Genomic DNA, 21806 nt, shown 5'->3' with positions numbered 1-21806 from the left:
CTAACTGCAACCCTTCCCCATCTGAAAAGATGACTCAGTTTCTTTTAGTAGAGCCACAGTATTAAGAACATTTTGGAATACTGCATTCTCTGCAATAAAGATATAGAGTTAGAAGGGTTTTTAAGTGACACCCAAGAAAAAAGGGATTAGAGAACAATGGAAAAATAATAGATCGGCTTCTTCACAAAACTTGATTTAATGCAGAAATGTCTTCCTCCAAAATTTGTCCCACAACTGCTAAAATGTAGACACTCAGATTTATTTCCTGAATTCCACACCCATCACACTGTCCCCTGCAGGCAGTAGTAAACCCCGGAAACCAAATGCAGATATAAGAAGGAAAAGCAGGAGGGCCAGGAAAATCCTTGAAAATCCGGAGAAGAATTGATGAGTAGTCAAAATTGGCATTGGTTGGAGAAATACAATTTGTAAGACTTAATTTATGCTCTGTAAATTAGGGAAGAAACCACTTGGGGGGAAGAAGGTGGAGAGTAGGGGAGAGAGTCTTAGAAGGGATTGCTCCCTGGGGCAGCAGTGAAGGCTTAAAGAGGGATGGGGAGAGAGAGGGAAGGAGATAGAGAGAGAGAGGCTAAAGGAAGCATTCCATAGTGGAAGTGCCCTGGTGACACAGTCATGCGCTGCGGTATGGAATAATGCTGGAACAAAAGGGGAGGCTGGTTATGGGATAGAAAGATAGGAATGGATTTAGGTGCTTTTGTGTGTCAGAGATAGGCAGTGATTTTCCTCTCCTTTTCTTTTCTTTTTATTTTTTGTCCATGGGAAAATAAGACAACTAAACCATAGAAGCAAGACTGGCCCAAGACATTGTCCCCAGGTCAGATAATCGGACACATTGTGTACTAAATTATGAATAAGCTGATCTCTTCTTTCTGCCTTTGCGCTTTGAAACTATCCTTTATTCTGAAAAGCCTATGAGCCACCCTGTGAGGCAATTTCAATCATTATCATAATATCAGTAGCTGAATCCAATCATAGGTAGTTGGCTTTTTAAAATTAATGTAAAATTGCTTCATGGGTTGGCTGAGAGAGACCTAATAACTTGGAGTGTCCTCATGTGAGGACAAATGGATGAGTTTTTAATCTTGCCATTTTGAATAGGGTAAAATTCGTTTCTTTAAAGTGAAGATTGCTTAATATTTATAGAAAAAGTTGAAGAATTTTCCAAAAATCTTACTAACTTTAGGGGGCTTACTTAAAAGAGCAAACCCCTGAGATGTCTGCTCTCACATGCATTCAAATTCCTATGCTACTGGGATTGTTTCTTTGTCCTTGTGTTTTCCATAAAGGCACCACATGGCAGGTTTTGTGATTTTTGTCTATTCTTATCCTTATTCCTTTTGTTTTTATTTAAGGGGGGATGTTTACTCTGATTATAAAATTAATGTACAGTCACTATAAAGGATTTGGAAAATATAAAAACATATAATAAAGAAGAAAATAAAAGGTAGTCCTATAACTGAAAGATAACTGCAGTAACATTTCTTCCCAGTATTTTTCTTTTCTTTAAATTATATTTAATTATACAAATAATGCATAAATATATCCTTCTTGAAAAAAACAAAGCCTTTCCCCTCCCAGCTCCAATACTATTGTCGGCTCCAGAGGTGAGGACTGTTATTAAGGTGATGTGTGTCCCTTCAGACCTTTTTCTCTTTTTCTTCTCTAAATACATTTATAGAAAAGACATAGCGCTTTCCCTCCCTATGTGTTTTATGAAAAAAGGTATCAAACTGTGGATCTATACTTTCTTACTTTTGTTCAGTGGTATATCTTGGAGATATTCTTATGCCCAAACATACAGCACGATCTCCTACTGCTTCTTGCCTAGTATTCATAGTTTGGGAGTGCCTTTTTTAGTAATTGCCTTGTTGATGGGAATTTATATTGTTTCACACACCCCCTCTTTTTTGCTGTTATATCGTTATGCACATATGTGACTGTTTTTCAAGGGGAGATAATTGAGAGGTAGAGCTGCTGGGTCATAGTATTTACATTTAAATTTTTAATAGATATAGTGTAATTGGAAGGGTATCCAAAGGGCTTAACCAACTTTATTTACATATAAGACACCCAAGACAAAGTGATACCGAAAGGTTGACAATAAAAAGCTGGAACAAAGGTATATGTAGTCAGATGCAAACAAAAAGAAATCAGGAGTCATGATCTCAATATTGGAAAAAGTTGAATTATGAGCAAAAAGGGTCAGACAAATAATGGCACATTATCGTGCTACGTGGTACAATTCACAATGAATATATGAAATTTCTGAATCTTTGCACCAAGTCAAGCAGTACCAGTGTTCATTCAGCAAGAATACAAGTGCTACAAGGTGATAGAGAATTATAGTAGTAATAGGAGGCTCTAGCTCACCTCTCTCGAGCCAGGATAGAGTAGAAATTAGGGTAGAAATTAGACGAGACTAGAAATGCATAATTAAAATGATGAATAAAGTAGAACTAATTGATACATATTGAATTTCAAGCTCAGAAGATAGAGAATATACCTTCCTTTTAAATACCCATTGGATGTTCATAAAATTGAGTATTCACAAAAACCTTGAGAAATTCCCTGAAGTAGAAATAATATAGACAAGGATGATGGTGAAAATGTGTAATGGCTGCTATAAGAAGGACAACCTTCCAGTCTGAATGGACCCAGTTCTGAATGGACATTGGTCCACCCCACTGGTGTACACCCATGGATGTCAGCCTGGAATACAGTTGGGTTGTCTGAGCACAGTGCAATAAAACAGACATCGTAACAAATTCTGAGGACGGAGAGCCGCAAAAACAACTAAGCCCTTAAAACAACTCAGGTCAAAGGGGAAATCCAAGCCAAATATGAAGAAGACTACATAAGGATCTATGGGACGGCCAAGGAAGGGCTAAGAGGAAAAGCGTAGGCATAAATAAATAAATTCAGTCTTCTTTCAGTTTTCATATTGTTTTTCTTATCCTTGTAATCCTCTCATGCTACTGCTGTGCATTTCTTCTCATTTCAAGCTACCTCAGAGTGTCTTGAAGGAATGGATTTCTGTGGTATACTCCATATGGCAACTCTGTTTTTAGTTTTTTTTTTTTCTTGAAGGAACCTTGATACTACTGAGTATTTTCCATAGTGACTGTACCAATTTACATTCCCATCAACAGGTAGGAGGGTTCTCTTTTCTCCACACCCTCTCCAACCTTTTGTTATTTGTAGGCTTTTTGATGATGACCATTCTGACCGATGTGAAGTGGTACCTCATTGTCGTTTTGATTTGCATTTCTCTAATAGTTAGCAGTGTGGAGCATCTTTCCATGTGCCTATTGGCCATCTGTATGTCTTCTTGGGAGAAATGTCTGTTTAGGTCTTCTGCCCATTTTTTGATTGGGTTGTTTATTTTTTTGTCATTGAGTTGTAGGAGCTGTTTGTATATTTTGGAAATTAAGCCCTTGTCGGTCACATTGCAAATATTTTCTCCCAGTCCATAGGTTGTCTTTCATTTTGTTTATGGTTTCCTTTCCTGTGTAAAAGCTTATAAGTTTAGGTCCCATTTGTTTATTTTTGCTTAAGAAAACATTGGTATAGCAACAGAAAAAAAAAAAAAAGAAAACATTGGTATGATTTATGTCAGTGTGGTATATTCCAGAGCCCAGCTCAACACAGAGGTGTCTCTGGGGCTCAGTCAGGGTTCTTTGGAGAAGCAGAACCAGTAGGATGTATATGTATGTATATGTGTGTGCGTGTGTGTGTGTGTGTGTGTGTATATATATATATATATATATATATGACAAGGAATTGGCTTGAGTAATAATGGAGTCTGAGAATTCCCAAGATCTGCAGTAGACCAGCTGGAGGCCCAGGAGAGCTGAAGGTGTAAATTCCAGTCTGAGTCTGAATCCAAAGGCAGGGGAAGATTGATGTCCCAGCTCAAAAACATGCAGAAGGAACAGATTCTCCCTTACTTAGGCTTTTTGTTCTACACAGGCCTTCAGTGGATTGGATGAGGCCCACCCACATTGGGGAGGGCAATCTGCTTTATTCAGTCTACTGATTCAGATGTTAATCTCATCCAGAAAATCCTCACAGACACAACCAGAATAATGTTTAAACCAAATATCTGGACACCCTGTGGCCCAGTCAAGTTGTCACATAAAATTAACCATCACAGCTACATATGTGACATATGAGAATTCCTGAACAAATGGAAAAAAGATGATTTTATTTGGAAAGCTCAACATTTAAGAGATGTTAATTCTCTTTAAGTTTATTTATAAAGTTAACATGCTCCCAATAAAAATACCAACAGGAATTTTTGGAATTTGATGAGCTGATTCTAAATTTCATATGGTAAAATGAACAAGTAAGAATAGCCAAGGAGGAATATTTTTAAAAAGAAGCCCTGTCAGGTACTAAAATATATCAATGGGCTCAGGGCTGTCTTTCGAGCCCTGCTGCCAGTATTCTTCACCTGCTCTGACCCCTCAGAAGGCCTCACTGCCTTCTCTCTGATCCTTGATCACACAGGGCATACTCCTGCCACAGGACCTTTGCTCGGACTTTTGGCTATTTGAAAGATGTGGGTTGCTCCTGTTTCAGTACCTCTTGCCTATTTAATTTCTATTTAATCGTCACTTCTTTAGGGAAATCTTTCCTTCCACCTCCCTAATTTTAAGTCACTTTCCTTTGTTGTCTGTTTCTTTCTTTGCTTGAATTTATTTCAGTTTGTAATTACACAATCACCAGCGTGGTTGTTTGATAAATGCTCTTTTTCTTATTAGACTGTAAGCTCAGTGCCTGACCCAGAATAGGCTTTTCGTAAACACTTGCTGATGAATAATCTCGAGTCTGCTGGACTTTGAAAAGGTGATTTAGATCCTAGCACCTGTCTTCTAAACTCAGTAATCAAGAGTCCTCCTCACGTAGGCCCTGCTCCAGTGTCAAAGGTAATAATATCTTAATATGTGGTTTCTTTCGCCCATGAGCATGTGAAGATGCTAATGCTTTTGGTGGTGTCCTGCATTACACTGTAACCTCCTCAGATAAAGGCCCACTTCTGAACTGTCTCAGGGGCTCTTAATATTATAACCAACGGACACAATATTTTCTCATAAGAAAGAGATATAAAATTATAGTATGACTCTGTCATGTCCTAAAAAATCATGTTAGTCAATGAAAGAAATAATCATAGCCATTAAGAAACTTATTTCCCTAAGGAATTTTAGAAAATGGTCCATACGTGCTGTAGCTCAGACCTCTTGTAGGTGACCTAGGTCCTCACATGGCTTATTCTGGAAAATATTGCTGGAGTGTTTAGGGTAGAAAAGTTCCTTCTGAATGCTGGGTGAGGCTGAACAGGATGTGGTTCTCTTAACAGATGCAGTTAATTGTTTTATGCTTTCTCCCCAGGAGTACATGCCTTCCATCTTCTTGCATATGTTGTAATTGACAAACACTGGCTGTTACTAAGTGCGCTGAAGGTTTTGTTTAGCATTTTGTGGATTGAAACACACTAGTCATGACAACGCTTGTTGTGAAGTTCAGGGCTTTAAGATGACTTTGCATTCATGAGTATTTCCAAACAGTAGTCTTTGGCAGTTCAGTAGCCGGGCAGAATCATAAACAGGTTTTACTGGTGTGTTCCCCGAGGACACTAGATATTCCAGGGAAACCCTCCTTTATGTGACCTCTTTCATATTCCTTCAAAAATGAATGGCTTTCTTGTATGTCTTTCATAAAGACCCCAGGCCCTGGAAACTTCATAGAGGTGGGTATCTGTCCAAACTCTGGAATAATTCTTTCAGAAAGCGGGTGTTATGGCATGAATAGGACAGAAACAGAACCAGAGGTTACATACTGACCCACAGCCCAAACCCATCAAATCTGCTCTGCAGATGTGTTTATTGGGATCATATGGTGTTTTTTTTAAAATTTAAATTAATTACCCAGAGGGAAAAACTGGGAATTTTTACTTCAAAAAGCCCAAATATAGGACTTGTCTTGAAAAATTAGAGTAATGAGGCCATGCTGGGATCCATATTTCTGCCTTGGCAGCCATCAGTGGAACTGAGAGTTGTTCCCGTCTGGATGGAGGACTCCAGGCATGACCACTATCTCTGGCCTCAGGCATTCATCTGAGTAACCTTCAAAACCCCAAGATAGGGCTTTCCTGGTGGCGCAGTGGTTAAGAGTCTGCCTGCCAATGCAGGGGACACGGGTTCGAGCCCTGATCCGGGAACATCCCACATGCCGTGGAGCAACTAAGTCCGTGCGCCACAACTACTGAGCTTGCGCTCTGCAATAGGAGAAGCCACCGCAATGAGAAGCCCACTCACCGCAACCAAGAGTAGCCCCCGCTCACCGCAACTAGAGAAAGCCGGCGTGCAGCAACAAAGACCCAATGCAGCCAAAAATAAATAAATAAATAAACAAAACCAAAAACCCAAGATAGGCTATGAGATTGAGAATAAATGGCATAGTGGATAATTATGAAGGAGACAGACTTCTATACTTGAATCACAGGGTCTCTTTGATAAACACATGAAACACTTATTCAACAGACCAGAGATGAGTTGATAATCTTTGTAATCTGGAAATAGAAGAACAATAAAAACTGCCACCTGTTAGCCATCTCTTCTGGTGGTTCTTTGTCGATGCTATCTGTTCTGGTCAGAGGTCAAATAACATTGGAGTTGGGCGGAAGGAAACTCTGTAAAGTGTCAAAGGCCAAATCTTTTTTTTTTAAAAAAATATTTTATTTTATTTATGTATTTATTTTTGACTGTGCCAGGTCTCTGTTGTGGCATGCGGGATCTTTGTTGCAGCATGCAGGATCTAGTTCCCTGACCAGGGATCGAACCCCGGCCCCCTACATTGGGAGTGTGGAGTCTTACCCACTGGACCACCAGGGAAGTCCCCCAAGGGGACATACTAACTCTTAAAAGTCAAACTCCACTACCGTCCTGGGGGAGCCTATCATTCGTTCCTGGGCTGCCTCCTGCTTCCCTTAAAATTTTGAGAAGGAGAATGAAATAATCTGAACCAAACACATCTCTGGGCAGCCTTTCCAACATATTTGGACTACAAAGAATGCTTCTGTACTTAATCTTGCTTTGCACAGCTGCATGGAAAAGATTGTTTAACTCTCCTTTGTATATTTTGTCTTTTGGGGAACCCTATCAGGAAACTTATAATCATCTCTTGGAAGTCACAGTTACTCGGGAGCAGTTAAACCACTATCGGAATGTGGCCGAGGCTGCCCGGAGTGAACTTGCAGCAACTCTGGTCAAATTTGAATCTGCTCAGTCTGAGGTGAGAGTCTGCGTCTTCATAACTCACAAATGGCCTTGTTAGCTTCTTATGGAGTGAAGCAGAGTATAGAGGTGATTAGAAATAGGACAAAGGGAAACAGTTTTAAACTTTTTGGCAAAGTTTACGCTTATTCTCTTATGGTGCCCCTACCCTCTAGCTGTGGAGAACTCCTGAAAGGCTGTGCATTTGCCGTGCTGCAAAGCAGGGTGACGTGGGCAGGATTCTGCATCTCAGGGGAGCTCTACATCCTCGAGAGCACCTGGGGACACCTGGGGACTTCGGGTTTGGGCTGTGTGGGCTTTGGATGGCTGGAAGCATCCCTGAGAGTAGCTGTCTTTAATGTGGATTGCTTGCAATCTGAAGCTCTGGGGGTGGAAATCTGAATCCCTTTCTTGTGGTTCTGATTGTCTGGGGGAAAGTCTAGGAAGATGATTGGGATCCATTTACCCTCTGGCCTGGATCAGGTCTATTGTGGAGTTTCTGGGAGATTCTCTCTAGACTCACTGCGCTTATAGCCTGATGGCCCCAAGGAATCCTAGGCTTGCCTGTGAGGTAACTAGCAGTCTCACTAGGCTGCCAGGATCCCACTGAAAGATGAGTTGATTGTGTGTGTGTGTGTGTGTGTGTGTGTGTGTGTGTGTGTGCATGCATACTTACATTTCCAAAAAAACAGATGCATTCATAAAGTTTCCTAATGGGAGTGGATCTGGTAGCTTAATAAGGCACATACTGTGTTCAGCATTTTGATGCCACAGAATTCATGAAAGTTAAAACGTTTCCTTTGTATAAATCCTATAATGATGTTTCCTTTTCTCCTATATCTTTTCCAGAAATCCGAGTATTATTTTTCTTTATCAGCCACAGTAAGGGTCCATAAGGCCAGGGGGAGAAATGCTGTGATATATCGCGTAGTCTGTATTGACTTGGGAAACAGCTATGGCCATGAAATTACAAACAGCCTACCTTGCAGCTTCCTTGTTTCATCGTGAGCAGCAATAGCAGTAATACAGATTTAGAAAATGAATTCTCATTGCAAAATATTTTATTGCTTTTTGCAAAATACACCACCCATGTCTCTTGAGTGAGACTCAATTACCACAAGACATTGCTCAATTGTTTTTTGAAAAAGACAGACTATGAAGTCCACTATTTAGGCATAATTTCCCAGCTGGTAATATGGAAACAAATATGAAGAAAAAAAAGTAAAGTCGGATGAAGTCATGAATAAAAGATTGAAATTTTAAGTTATGACTTTGGGTTTTTTTCAAGGTACTTCCAACTTATACCATTGACATCTTTTCCCTCTTTTTACTTCTTTTCCATGTTAGCTTCGAAAACTGAGATCCAAGATGCTTTCCAAAGAAGTTTCCTGTCAAGAGTTGAAAGCTGAAATGGAGAACTACGGAGAAAACAATGCCAGAGAATCGTCTCTCCTCACCTCTTTGAGAGATAGAGTTCAGGAGCTAGAAGAAGAATCAGCGTCACTCTCCACTTCTAAAGTTAGAACTAAAAATCACAGCTCAGTCTGCAGTCAAGGAGAACCAGGAGTTAAAGAAGAAAGTTGTAGAACTGGACGAGAAATTGCAGTGAGGATATTTCAATATACTTCTCAGTGGAGCTAGTGTTAAAAATACTAATTTCTTTTTTTTTAAACTTTAAAAAATAAATTTATTAATTTATTTTTGGCTGCGTTGGGTCTTTGCTGCTCCGTGCAGGCTTTCTCTAGTTCTGGTGAGGGGGGCTACTCTTTGTTGCTGTGCGCAGGCTTCTCATTTCCGTGACTTCTCTTGTTGCCGAGCAGGGCTCTAGGTGCGCGGGCTTCAGTAGTTGTGGCAGGCAGGCTCAGTAGTTGTGGCTCATGGGCTCTAGAGTTCAGGCTCAGTAGTTGTGGTGCATGGGCTTAGTTGCTTTGCGGCATGTGGAGTCTTCCTGGACTAGGGCTCGAACCCGTGTCCCCTGCATTTTTGGGGAAAAAAAAAAATCATTGACCTCACGTATCTTTGGACTCTTGAAAAAATTTTCCAAGCTCATTTCTAAATGTCACCAAGAATCTTAACAAACATGGCGTTGTCCTAAGCATGTTTATGCCCTATTGATTAGGGTTGCAAATTCTTAGATATATACAATTTGGAAGATTTCCTCTAAGTAGAGGTTTAAGTGGAGGTGGTGGAATAGTGCACAGGGGGAAGGGTTTATTCAGAAGCTAGTTATAAAAATACCCCGGAAACCCAGAACACCCCAGACCACCCTGAACACTCCTCTTTAGGGTTTATTGCCAGTTTATGCAGAGAGCTCAGGAAATGTAGGTTTTCTACCCTTAGTTCTGAAAAAAGGTGATTATTGAGATAAAATTGGGAGCTACCTGTTCTTAAGATACACTTTAAAAATTCTGTGTATAATAACTTAAATCACTTTACTAATAAAATACTTGATACTTGTTTTACTTATTTCATCTTATAAAGATAAAAACAAAAACCCAATGCTTCCAGCTCCTATCCTCTTTCTCTCCTTCCATGTACTGCCAAACTCCTGGAACATGTTTATATGTACTCACTGTACCAATTTCTCTCCTTTCTCAGATCTACTCCATTGAAGCCACTCATTAAGGTGACCAGTGACCGCGCATTGCAAATTCAATGATCAGTCCTATTTTACTTGACTTTCCAGTTTGAGCCAACAGTTGGCTTTTCTCCCTGAACCACTTTCTTGTTTTAGCTTCCAGGACACTGTGCGTGCCTGCTTTTTTTTTTTTTTTTTTTTTAGTACGCGGGCCTCTCACTGTTGTGGCCTCTCCCGTTGCGGAGCACAGGCTCCGGACGCGCAGGCTCAGCGGCCATGGCTCACGGGCCCAGCCGCTCCGCGGCATGTGGGATCTTCCCGGACTGGGGCATGAACCCGTGTCCCCTGCATCGGCAGGTGGACTCTCAACCACTGCACCACCAGGGAAGCCCCCTGCTTTTGATCTTACCTTTCTAGCCTCTCTGTCACAGTCTCTTGCTTTGTCCTCCTCATCTCCTTGATTTCCAAGTACTGGAGTGCCCCAGGACTCACTCAGTCCTTGACTCTCTTCTCCTTTCTATCTAAATTCACTCTCATCCAGTCTCATGACTTAAAGTATGATGTACATGCTCGTGACCCCCCACGAGCATGTAGTTTCTAGATCTAGCCTGGACCTCTTCCCAGCGCTCAAGACCCACATATCTTTTTTTTTTTTTTTTTTTTTTTTAAGACCCACATATCTTACGACTTACTGGGCATCTCCATGCGGACGTCTAACAGGCATCTCAAACGGAACATGTCCAGAATACCTCCTGATGTTTCCACAAAATCCTCCTGTGCTTTTCCTAATCTTGTTTAATGGTAATTCCATTCTTCTAGTTGATCAGGGCCAAAATTTTGGATCATCCTTGTTTCTCTTTCCTTGATCCTTAAGTAAATCTATCATCTATCTCTGCCGTCCAAATAAATCTAAATTTTGACAACTTCCCATTGCCGCTAACCTGATCTTAGCGACTACATCTAAAATTTCACCCCACTCCTCCCAAATGTTTCTGACTCCCTTTCCTGCTTAATTGTTTTTGTCTCCAGCCCTTTTATAATATACTATACATTTTACATACATTTATGTTTTGATTATTGTCCATCTTCCAAACTAGAATGTAAGCCCCATGAGGGATGTTTATCTGTTTTGTTTACTACTGTACCTTTAGCACCTTTAAGCATAGTAAGTAGCATAGTAAGTGCCCAATAAATATTTATTAAACAAATGAATAATAAAATGATATATATTCATTATAAGAAAGTTTTTAAAGATATAATAAAGTGCCCCCCAAAATTAAAATTACTCACAACCTTATGATTCCAGAAATGCTATAGTTAACATTTTGTTGAATAGATCTTCAGACAGTTGTACATAAACGGTATCATGTAGTGAACTATTTTTCCTGAATAATATGTTGTAAATACTTAAAAAGTCTTTCATTGTATCATTTTTAATGGCCAGTGATATTCCATTGCCTGTTAATATCATAATTTACTTAACAGGTTCTTTTTGCTCTTAACTTTAGGCACTTAGGTTAGTTCCATTAAAAAAATGATTATAAACTAAGATGCAGTGAGTACCCATGTGCATTCATATTTTCACATTTATGTGATTATGTCTTTATGATAGATGCCTGGGACTTTGTTGGGTTAAAGTGAAATGCAAATAGAAGTGGAAATAATTTAGAAACTCCTGGAACAGAGAAGTAAGACTGAAATCTTAGCGTAAATATATAGAATCATATACATAAATAAATCAGAGCCGTAGCATTAACTATGACTTAAATGAGTGAGAGAGACTGAATAAATATTACCTTTCATATGCTGAAAATAAGAACTTAGAGATATATTGATGTTGGTCTTTTATTATACATTTTTTCTAAATAGAAATATATGCTTTTGAGTATATGCAATTACATGCTTTGTTAATCTTTGAATAGCGTGAAAGAATTGCAGTAAACACTCAACATGGTAAAAAGGGAAAGCAATAATCATGTTTATTATCTAGGGTACTAAAAAATGATGCCAAATTATTGAAATGATCCTAATTTGCCTTTAAAATATGTCTGCTTTTTATGATCTCTTAGTTTTTAACATTTAAAGAATTAGAAATAGACTGTGCTATTTTAGCAAACCTATCTGAGATTTGAAATAAAATATTCACAGCAGAGCATAAATTGACTGATTTTCCTTGATTGGCCCATTCCAATATTCTTTAAAAATCCTGGATGTGCAAAAACTAATAGTGGTCTTTGCTGATGATTGAACACCTCTCTTTTCCAGGGGTGGGCACATCCCCTGCTTCTGATGTATTTTTGATTATAGTTCTGCTTGGCCATGAGCCAGGGAAAGCTCTAAGTAACCCTTATGGATCATTGTGTAGTGACCAAAGCATGGTCTCTAGACCCAGTGTAGCATCACTCTCTTTCTTTCCCACGAAGCAGCAACAGAGACTCATGGCTGAGTGGATCCATGTGTGATCTAGAGAACCACCTTCCACTTCTGCAGTTCCTAAAATGTCAGGAACAGGAGGCAGATAATCTGTCTCCCTTGCTAAGATGCCGTAAAGATCTCCCTACATTTCTGCAGAGTGTACGTGCCCCAGAGTTGTTTCCACTTTTCTCCCTCTTTAACTGGGCTTGCGAGACGATACCGTGCTCTGTATCTGGGAAACTGTGTTGTGTTGAAATGATTATTGGTTATTTCCCGACAGAGAGCTTGAGTTCTGAATTTTGATGAATGTTATCTTCTTTGGTGTTAAAACTTGACTTATTTGTTATTTGCCCGACAGAAGATGTTTAAAGGAAAACAAGGAGAATAAGGATCAAGTCTCACAGAATTGCAGGGAACATGAGGAATATCTGGCTTAACTTCATGACTGCTTAGATCCAGGGAAGAAGAATGAAAAGGCATCAGATGAAGATTTAATTCTAAAGGTATTTGTATGAAGATTAAAAAGACTATACATTTAGTGGTCATTCTGAAGTGTGCCATAAAGGAAGAGCTGTGGTTGAGTCTGGGGGTGCAGGAGAACAGGGCAGGAGCCCTAGCACAGCATTAATTGACTGCGTGACCTGGGAAAAACTGTATCACCTCTCTGAGCCTCTATTCCAAGATCCTTTCTAGCATTATTTGAGATTAATTATTCTCCAGAAGGAATTGATTGTTTTGTCTAAAATGTATTTAGGTTGTCAAATACAACAAATTATTCATTTTAATGATTTGTTTTAGGAAGATTTTTGTTTGTTTTAGTTACAGATAGAAACACATACACACTCACAACCGAAACCAAAACCAGCTGTGTGTCATTTTGGGGATACTTTTTGAGCATAACGTTAAGATTATCTCTAAAGTACTTTTTGATTTTACACTAAAGCCAAATAAATAAAAATCCTACTTTAATGGTAGGTTGCCATGGAGATGGAAATTAATTATATCACTACCTGGACTGCAGTGATTCATTAGAGAACCTGAAGCTGTTTGAATGGACACCATATCTTTGCTCATTTATAAACCTTTCATATCCTTGCTTCCTGATAGATTTCCATGCAGCCATTCTTTTTTCAAAAAAATATTTATTTACTTATTTAAATGGAAGCCTAGTTGATTTACACTGTTGTGTTAGTTTCAGGTGTACAGCAAAGTGGTTCACATACATATGATTCAGTAATATATATATGTATTATATATAGATAGTCTTTTTCAGATTCTTTTCCCTTATAAGTTATTATAAATGATTGAGTATAGTTCCCTGTGCTATGAAGTAGGTTCTTGTTGGTTGTCTATTTTATATATAGTAGTGTGTATATATTAGGCTCAGACTCCTAAGTTATCCCTCCCCCCCTTCCCCCTTTGGTTACCATAAGTTTGTTCTCTATGTCTGTGGGTCTATTTCTATTTTGTACATAAGTTCATTTGGATAATTTTTGTTTAGATTCCACATATAAGCGATAGCCTATGATATTTTTCTTTCTCTGTCTGGCTTACGTCACTTAGTATCATAATCTCTAAGTCCATCCATGTTGCTGCAAATGACATTATTTCATTCTTTTCTATGGCTGAGTATTATTCCATTGTGTATATATACCGCATCTTCTTTATCCATTCATCTGTTGATGGACATTTAGGTTGCTTCCATGTCTTGGCTATTGTAAACAGCACTGCAGTGACCACTGGGGATGCAGCCATTCTTTTTTAAATACATGGACTCCCGTATTTTTTTTTAATTAATTAATTAATTTATTTTTGGCTGTGTTGGGTCTTTGTTTCTGTGCGAGGGCTTTCTCTAGTTGTGGCAAGCGGGGGCCACTCTTCATCGCAGTGCGCGGGTCTCACTATTGCGGCCTCTCTTGTTGTGGAGCACAGGCTCCAGACGCGTAGGCTCAGTAGTTGTGGCTCACGGGCCTAGTTGCTCCGCGGCATGTGAGATCTTCCCAGACCAGGGCTCGAACCCGTGTCCCCTGCATTGGCAGGCAGATTCTCAACCACTGCACCACCAGGGAAGCCCGATGCAGCTGTTCTTAAAGGCCTCCCCTCAGTGGGTTATTAGTAAGCCTCCCACGTGAACTCCGTGAGAGCTGCGAAATGTAACACTTTGCTTCAGGAAGTTCCACCTCACTCGTGGGTTTTGGTTGCTCAGGCCTGGGCTCTGTCTGATACCCTCAAGGTGCTGGATTCAGCTCCCCCCGTAACATGTGACCAGGAGCCTGGCGATAAAAGTCCACTTCACATTGTAGCTTGGGGGGTTATCTTTAAAGCCAAGTGGTGGGGAAAAGAAAAGGAAATTAAGAAGCTCCTTCTTCCAGGTACCCTTTCCCTCATCAGAGACAATCTCCAGGTGCTAATCTGGGTGTTAAGACTGTACTAATCTTGCCTTTTTATATTCTGTACTTCGAATGCTTTGACATCTGGGGCCTTGCTGACCCAGGAAAGACTGGGTCCCAGGATTAGCCAATTCCTAGTAAATGACTCTCCTGGGTGCACAGCTTTCATAAGCAAACCAACCAATACACAGCCCACACCCCAGCCACTTCCTCTGTCAGGCTTTTATGCTCTGGCCACTATCCAACTGATCACCCCAGGGTCAGGTGGCAGACAACTAGAGATGGCTCCTACCCTCCAGAACCCGCTGACATTACTCAAACTAGCTTGCTTACCCTGCCTCACCCATTCCTTCCTGTGGAAAACATGTTTTCCCCTGGCTCTCTCTGTCTCCTGACCAGCCCTGGTGCTCCCTGGGCGGCCCTGCATGGCATGGTGTGCCCCTTCCTCTCAGAAACTGTGAGTAACACAGTTTCAATGTCTCCTGATCCGTTGGCCTCACCATACCTGAATGATGATATAACCTATATTTTTAAACAGATCCTGAGACCCTAGAGTTTTAGCATCCCAGTCACCTGAGGAGGTCCCTGTCTTAAAAAAAAAACAAACCAACAATCTCCCTGGCCAAGAGCAAAAAGGCTACTGTCTTGAACACTCACTAGGTGTTACCCTGAGAAGGTGAACAAAACCACTGCAATTTCAAAGCCATTCCCTTACTTTTAAGGCCCTTATAACCACATGTACACACACACTCTAAGGAAACAGTAGAAAAGAAGGGATTCCTTATTTGGCATTCATTCGTCCATTTCCCATACGTTTAGTGAGTGATTACAGTATGCTGGACACTGTTCTGGGTGCTGGGATACAGCAGTGAATGAGACAAGACTGAGTCTGTGCCCTCCTAGAGCTTCCATTGTTGTGGTTAAAGATGCTGAGGAAATAAACAAATATCCAGTATTATCCCATGTAGTAAAAGGTGCAAAGAAGAAAAACAAATCAGGATATGGGGAAAGAGAGTGAAGCAGGTTAGAGGCATGGGATGCTACTTTAGGTAGGCCGGCCGAGGAGTGCCCCTCTGAGATGGGGACCTGGAAAAGGATGTTGGAGAGGAAGTATACAAATATGAGGAAAAGTGTTCACGAGAGAGGGAATAGCACTGAGTCAGGAGCAGGGCACCATGTTGGCAAATTGCTGAGGCTAAAAGATATGTCACTTCCCCTGATTGTCCTAACACAAATGCTGACCCTGTCATGAGGAGTTTCGGGTCTTTCGACAGGCATCCTTGAGCTGTGTGCGTGGCTGTTTCCCTGGGGCCAAGGAGGCTGGTTGGTTTTATTTTCCCTCCTTATAAATCATACAAGTCTTATTCTCCCAGCCAACCACTCGAATACATTGTTTGAGCATGTTATTCAGGATTTTTCTATGCTTATATTAATAAGAAGGATTTTCTGTTTGAAAAAGAGAGTCCTGCTTTCTTCTCTGTGTGTCCGCACCCTGTGCCAGGTAACGCCTTGCAGGCAGTTGGTGCCAGTGGGTGTGGGCTGAATAGAACGCCTTGCTTCCTTGCCTGCCGTAACTGTAGGCACATCACCGGCCCTTGAGTATTTCACAGCCAGGGGCTCGCTGATGCTTGTTCTGTCTGGAAGCTTTTGGCTGAACTCTCATCCTTGTTGCCTTGTGATTAATTTACCTTTTGATTTACCTTTTGATTAATTTTAATTTGACCACTGGGTCTGCACATAACAAGAGCATTTAGGGGCTGCCTTTCAAAAAGTTATCTTTTGAGTGGATGGAGGGATAGCTCTTTCCCTGTTGTCATGTGATAATGAGATCATTGGGGTTTATAGATCAGAATTGCTTAGAGTGGTATGAAATTATTAGTTTTTACGGGACAGCTGTAATTGCTTTCTCTTCAGCTTGGAGAGCTGTGCAAGGAAAACGCATTCGTGAAAGGACAAATCGTTACTCTTGAAGAGACTAAAAATGTCCATGAGATGGAGGCAAAAGCTAGCAGAGAAACAATCATGAGGCTGCTTCAGAAGTAAACAGAGAGCAGAAAGAAGCTGCCTCCTGCGTGGAAGAGAAAGAGAAGCTGAACCAGGTACAGTATGTGGAGCGTGTGTGTGCATCTGGGATCATGTTTATGAAGCAGAAATTGAAAAGCAGATGTGGATGAGCACACTGGTGTTATTGACTGCAGTTTCAAAGGCTCCTCTCAGCAGGAGGTCTGGGGCACCATGGGAGTCAGTGACCTGATCTGGCCATTGGATACAGTTTTTTTCTAATTAGAAAAAAAGAAATACAGAACACTTAAAAGTAAAAAGTTTGTAGCCAATACGTCTTATTTGGTTAAACTGTAAGGATTACAAAAATTTCAAATTAATTTTTGAACAAATAGGTAATGCATTCACAAGACACAAAATTCTAAATGGACACAGGGGAATGTGATGAGAAGTTATCCCCCAGTCCCTTCCCCCCAGCCACCGAGCTGGTCTCTCTAGAGGCAACCTGTTAACAATTGCTTATATACCTTTCTAGAAATATTCTACCTATATATATGCATATGTTTATTTTTATTTATTTTTAACACAAATGGCAACATACTCTGCACCTCTATGTTTTTCTTTTTATTTACTTTTTTAAAAATTGGTAAGACACTACACACTATTATACACAAGGCTGCTGTGAATAATCTGTCAGTTCTCATATGTGAGACTATATCAGCAAGACAAAAATCCTAGAAGTAGACTTGCTGGGTCAAAGGATATGGGGTTTGTAATTTTGAGAGATATTGCCAAAGGGAAGTGACTCTTAATTCCAAACTTTTATTTATCCAATGAATTGCTTTACCTTTTAAATTAGCTGGAGCCTGTTTGAGCATGGGAATTAATACGGTATTAACACTATATAATCCTTTAATTATATTTAAAAAATTTTGTGTCAAGGAAACTAATTATGGGATTAATAATAACAATTAATTTCCAAAAGCAAAAGTGAGCTAGTGCAATCAGTTAATAAAATACGTAGGAGAAAGTTGAAGAGTAAAGGAGATGGAGTTTAAAATTAAGGAATGACTAATGCTGAAAAAGAGAGGCTCCATGAAGGGTGAAGGTTCAGTGGTGTCCCACAGGCTGTGACGGGGGTTCTGGAGTTGGCAGGATGCAGTAGAAGGAGCCATCTTTGTGGGATCATCTCTTAGGTCTTCCAGGTCTACAGTGACTTCACTGCCAAGCTGAGGTAATATGAGAAGTTGGAATATGAAAGTGATCCACAGTAATGATAATAATTTCTATTTCCCCCCAGTTCTCTGTATCAAAAGCCCTTCTTACCACTGGATTTCTTCTTCTGTCACATTAACTTTGTGAAATGAGTAAAAATTTTATCACTGTTATCAAGTCACTTCAATCATTTGAGCACCTTGTCTTAGTCTGCTTCGGCTATTATAATAAAATGCCATACACTGGGTGGCTTAAAAAACAGACATTTATTTCTCGTAGTTCTGGACATTTAGTGACCTCATCTAAATGCAATTACCTCTCAGTGGTCCCATCTCCAGACACCATCACGTTGGATGCTAGGGCTTCAACATATGAATTTTGAGCGGACACAATTCAAATAACTCAATTATTTTTCTCCAAATTTTTCTTACAGAAATTTTCAAACATGTATAGACAGGAATACAATGAACATCCATTTATTACCCACCCAAAGGCAACAGTTGTTAGCATTTTGCTGTATTTGCTTTATTACTTTGTATACACACACACACACACACACACACACACACACACACACACACAAAATAGGTTTAGACATCATATGTATTGTTTCTGACTACAGCAGCATATATATTCTAAGAATAAGGACATTACCGTACATAATCACAATACCATTATCACATCTACAAGTCAACAATAATGCCACAATATCATCCTTGGAGGTTATCAGACCCACACGTTTTTTGTACTTCTTAAGAGGTGGAATTTAATCCCCCTCCCCTTGTGGGCTGGATGAATTGACTCACTTCCAGTGAGTGGAATACGTCAGAAGTGGTGGGATCTCACTTATGAGACTGCGTTATGAAAACACTGTGGCTTTTGTTTTAGATACACTCTCTTGAATTCCCTTGCATCGTTGCTTTTGAGGAACACCAGCTGTCATGTGGTGGGGCCCTCAGGTAGCCAGTTGCCTGGCCCAGGTGCCCAGGAACCGAGGCCTATCAGCTACCATGTGAGTGAGCTTGGAAGTGAATTCCTCCTTCAGATGATCTTGAGGTGACAGTAGCCCTGGTCAACAGCTTGACTAGAACCTTCTGAGAGACCTTGAGTCAGAAACACCCAGCTAAGTCAGTCCCAGATTTCTGGCCCATAGTGCTGTGAGATAATAAATGTTTGTTGTGTTAAGCCACTAAGTTTGGGCTAATTTGTTACACAGCAATAGCTAATCAATAACCATCTAATATTGACATTCAAATTTCATCATTTTCTACAAGAATGTCTTTTATAGCTGTTTTCTTCCCCAAATTGGGGCTCAGCCTAGGTTCATTCATTGCATTTATTTGTTATGTTTAGCCTTTTATAGTTTTTCAAAAAATATCATTGACTTATTACAGAGTACAGAGCAGTGGTCTGATTGTTTCTTCAAGATGTTATTTAACTTGCTCATCTATGCCCTATACACTTAAAGTTGGATCTAGGGGCTGTATTGGTTTCAGGTTAAACCTTTTCTAAAAATAATTAATTAATTAATTAATTTATTTTTGGCTGCGTTGGGCCTTCATTGCTGCACATGGGCTTTTTCTAGCTGCGGCGAGTGGGGGCTACTCTTTGTTGTGGTGAGTGGGCTTCTCATCGCGGTGGCTTCTCTTGTTGCAGAGCACAGGCTCTAGGCACGCGGTCTTCAGTAGTTGTGGCTCGTGGGCTCTAGAGCGCAGGCTCAGTAGTTGTGGCGCACGGGCTTAGTTGCTCTGTGGCATGTGGGATCTTCCCAGACCAGGGATTGAACCTGTGTCCCCTGCATTGGTAGGCAGATTCTTAACCACTGTGCCACCAGGGAAGTCCCCAGCTTAAACCTTTCTGGCAAGAATATTTCAAAGCTAAAGTTGTATACTTCATATTGCATTGCATTAGAAGCAGATAGTGTTAGATTTTTCTATTGTTGCTGAAACTAAGTTTGATTGCCCAGATCTTTAGTGTAAAGGTACATTTTTTTTCCTTCAGTTAAGTAAGGTATCTGTGGGGTGACCATTGGCAGGTTATTTCTGTTCTGCATCAAGTTGACCTAGTGATGTTATCATCCATCGATTCTTTTCTGGATTAACTTACATCAGGGGTGGCAAAGTGGTAATATTCTAATTTCATCCTTCCTTCTACTTATTAGTTGACATTCTTACGTAAAGAAAAGCTTTTTGTTTTCTTACCTTTTATTTTCAATTCTATGGACACATGGATTTTTATTTATTGACACTTACTATATTATAATCAATTATTCTCCTTCTGGCTTTCCAATCCTCCATGTTTGGCCAGGACGAGTCCCTACAAGATGATCTCTGTGACCTTATAACCTGACTCCTTTAGTCTTTCAATGCTTCCTTGCCTTTTGACAGAAGATGATATCTTAGTCTCACTTACAATTTTCAGACCACAGAACTAAAAGCAGCCTATTCTCTATGGAGCTTTGGCTCCTTTTACTGGGGAATGGTGCTTAGAAACCAAGATTCAGACTTTAGGTGTGCTCATTGCTATTGGGGTGTCATTGCTTTCAGTGGACAGAGCTAGAAATACTTTTCTTAGTAATAAATTAATACTGGTATTTTAAATTAAAAGTAATATTCTAGAGTTAATTAGAATATTACTTTTAATTAAAATTAATTAATTTTAAAAATAAAAATTTAAAATTAATTAAAATTAATTAATTTATTAATAAATTAATATCTTTTAACTTTATATTAGTATCTTTTGGATATTAACAATAATATTTACTCATTTGATTTGTCTTACAATATACATAAAATTATTTCAAAATTACACTTTCAATATTCCACCTATAAGTAAACCTTCTTAGTGAAGTTTAAGACTCTCAGACTTTTTATGTTAGTACTATCAGCAATCATTAGTATAATAGTCACCATTTATTAATCACTTGCCATTAACATAGTCTTTTTGCTAAGTGCTCAGAGAGGTTAGGTACTTTGCTCAAGTATGCACAGCTATTAACTGGCAAAGTGACTTGAACCCTGGTCATTATGTTGTTGTGCTTTTATCAGTAATCCCCTTTACATGTATATTCACAGCTACTTCCTCCATACAAGTCTGGTGCCAAATACTATTTGTCAGTGGAACAATAAAAATAAGTAGCTATGCAAATTTCCTCAGTGAATGAATGATTTTAATTTGATTATAGATAGTAGTTATCAAATTATCAAGCCTTGAAAATTATGAAGAATGAGTTTGTCTATAAAAGTGCGTTTCTGGAGATGAGCAGTAGGAAATGACAATGTATTGCAAAAGCACATTAAAAATACAAAACTTATTCCTCTTTTATATGTGTCTTTACTTGTAAATGACTGATGATGCAATGTTGTTCAGACTTGTGAAACACATTCACTTTGGGATCAAGTTCCTGCCAAAATAATACAAATTATTAAAAAAATATGGGCAGTAAAGCACTTGAGGTCTTTAATAAAGTGCTCATTCATGGGATTATGACTCCAAAGATTTACTACTGAAAAACACTGTCAAGTGGTTTTACTGACACATTAATGGTCTCAGGAAGAGTTTTCACAATGCTTTCTAAAGCTCTGTTTTTGAGGTTGGAAACTTACTTTATTAATAAAGTCCAGAATGACTGCAGAGGTAGAAGTATCCACGGGGCTGAGGTGCTGTTTCTACCAAACTCAGCTTTTCTTATTATCTTAATGATTTTTTTTAAGTTACTTTATGAAAATTCCCAAATAAAAATCCAGGTGATTTATTATACATATGGATAATATATTATTTGACAATCTTTAATAGTTAAAATTGCAGTACGTTTAAAAAACTTTTATAGATTGGCACCTTTTGTTGTTGTTGTTGTCGTCTCGAAATAATCTAATGCTGAGAAAAGTAGTCATTTTATCTACATTAGCCACA

General features: G+C 39.4%; 1 protein-coding gene across 1 annotated transcript in view; it reads left to right on the top strand.

The window, feature by feature from the left end:
* The window catches only part of CCDC170 (coiled-coil domain containing 170), a 97291-nt gene that overhangs the window by 36685 nt on the left and 38800 nt on the right, over positions 1-21806 (top strand). The window contains 6 exon segments of the mRNA XM_060168068.1: positions 7186-7314; positions 8643-8822; positions 8824-8900; positions 12647-12791; positions 16593-16704; positions 16707-16777. Coding sequence (XP_060024051.1) covers positions 7186-7314; positions 8643-8822; positions 8824-8900; positions 12647-12791; positions 16593-16704; positions 16707-16777 — 714 coding nt within the window.

The sequence above is a fragment of the Lagenorhynchus albirostris genome, chromosome 12, assembly GCF_949774975.1.
Source record: "Lagenorhynchus albirostris chromosome 12, mLagAlb1.1, whole genome shotgun sequence".
Taxonomy (NCBI): Eukaryota; Metazoa; Chordata; class Mammalia; order Artiodactyla; family Delphinidae; genus Lagenorhynchus; species Lagenorhynchus albirostris.
The sequence above is the reverse complement of the archived record's forward strand: the minus strand, read 5'-3'. Positions and strand labels throughout refer to the sequence as shown.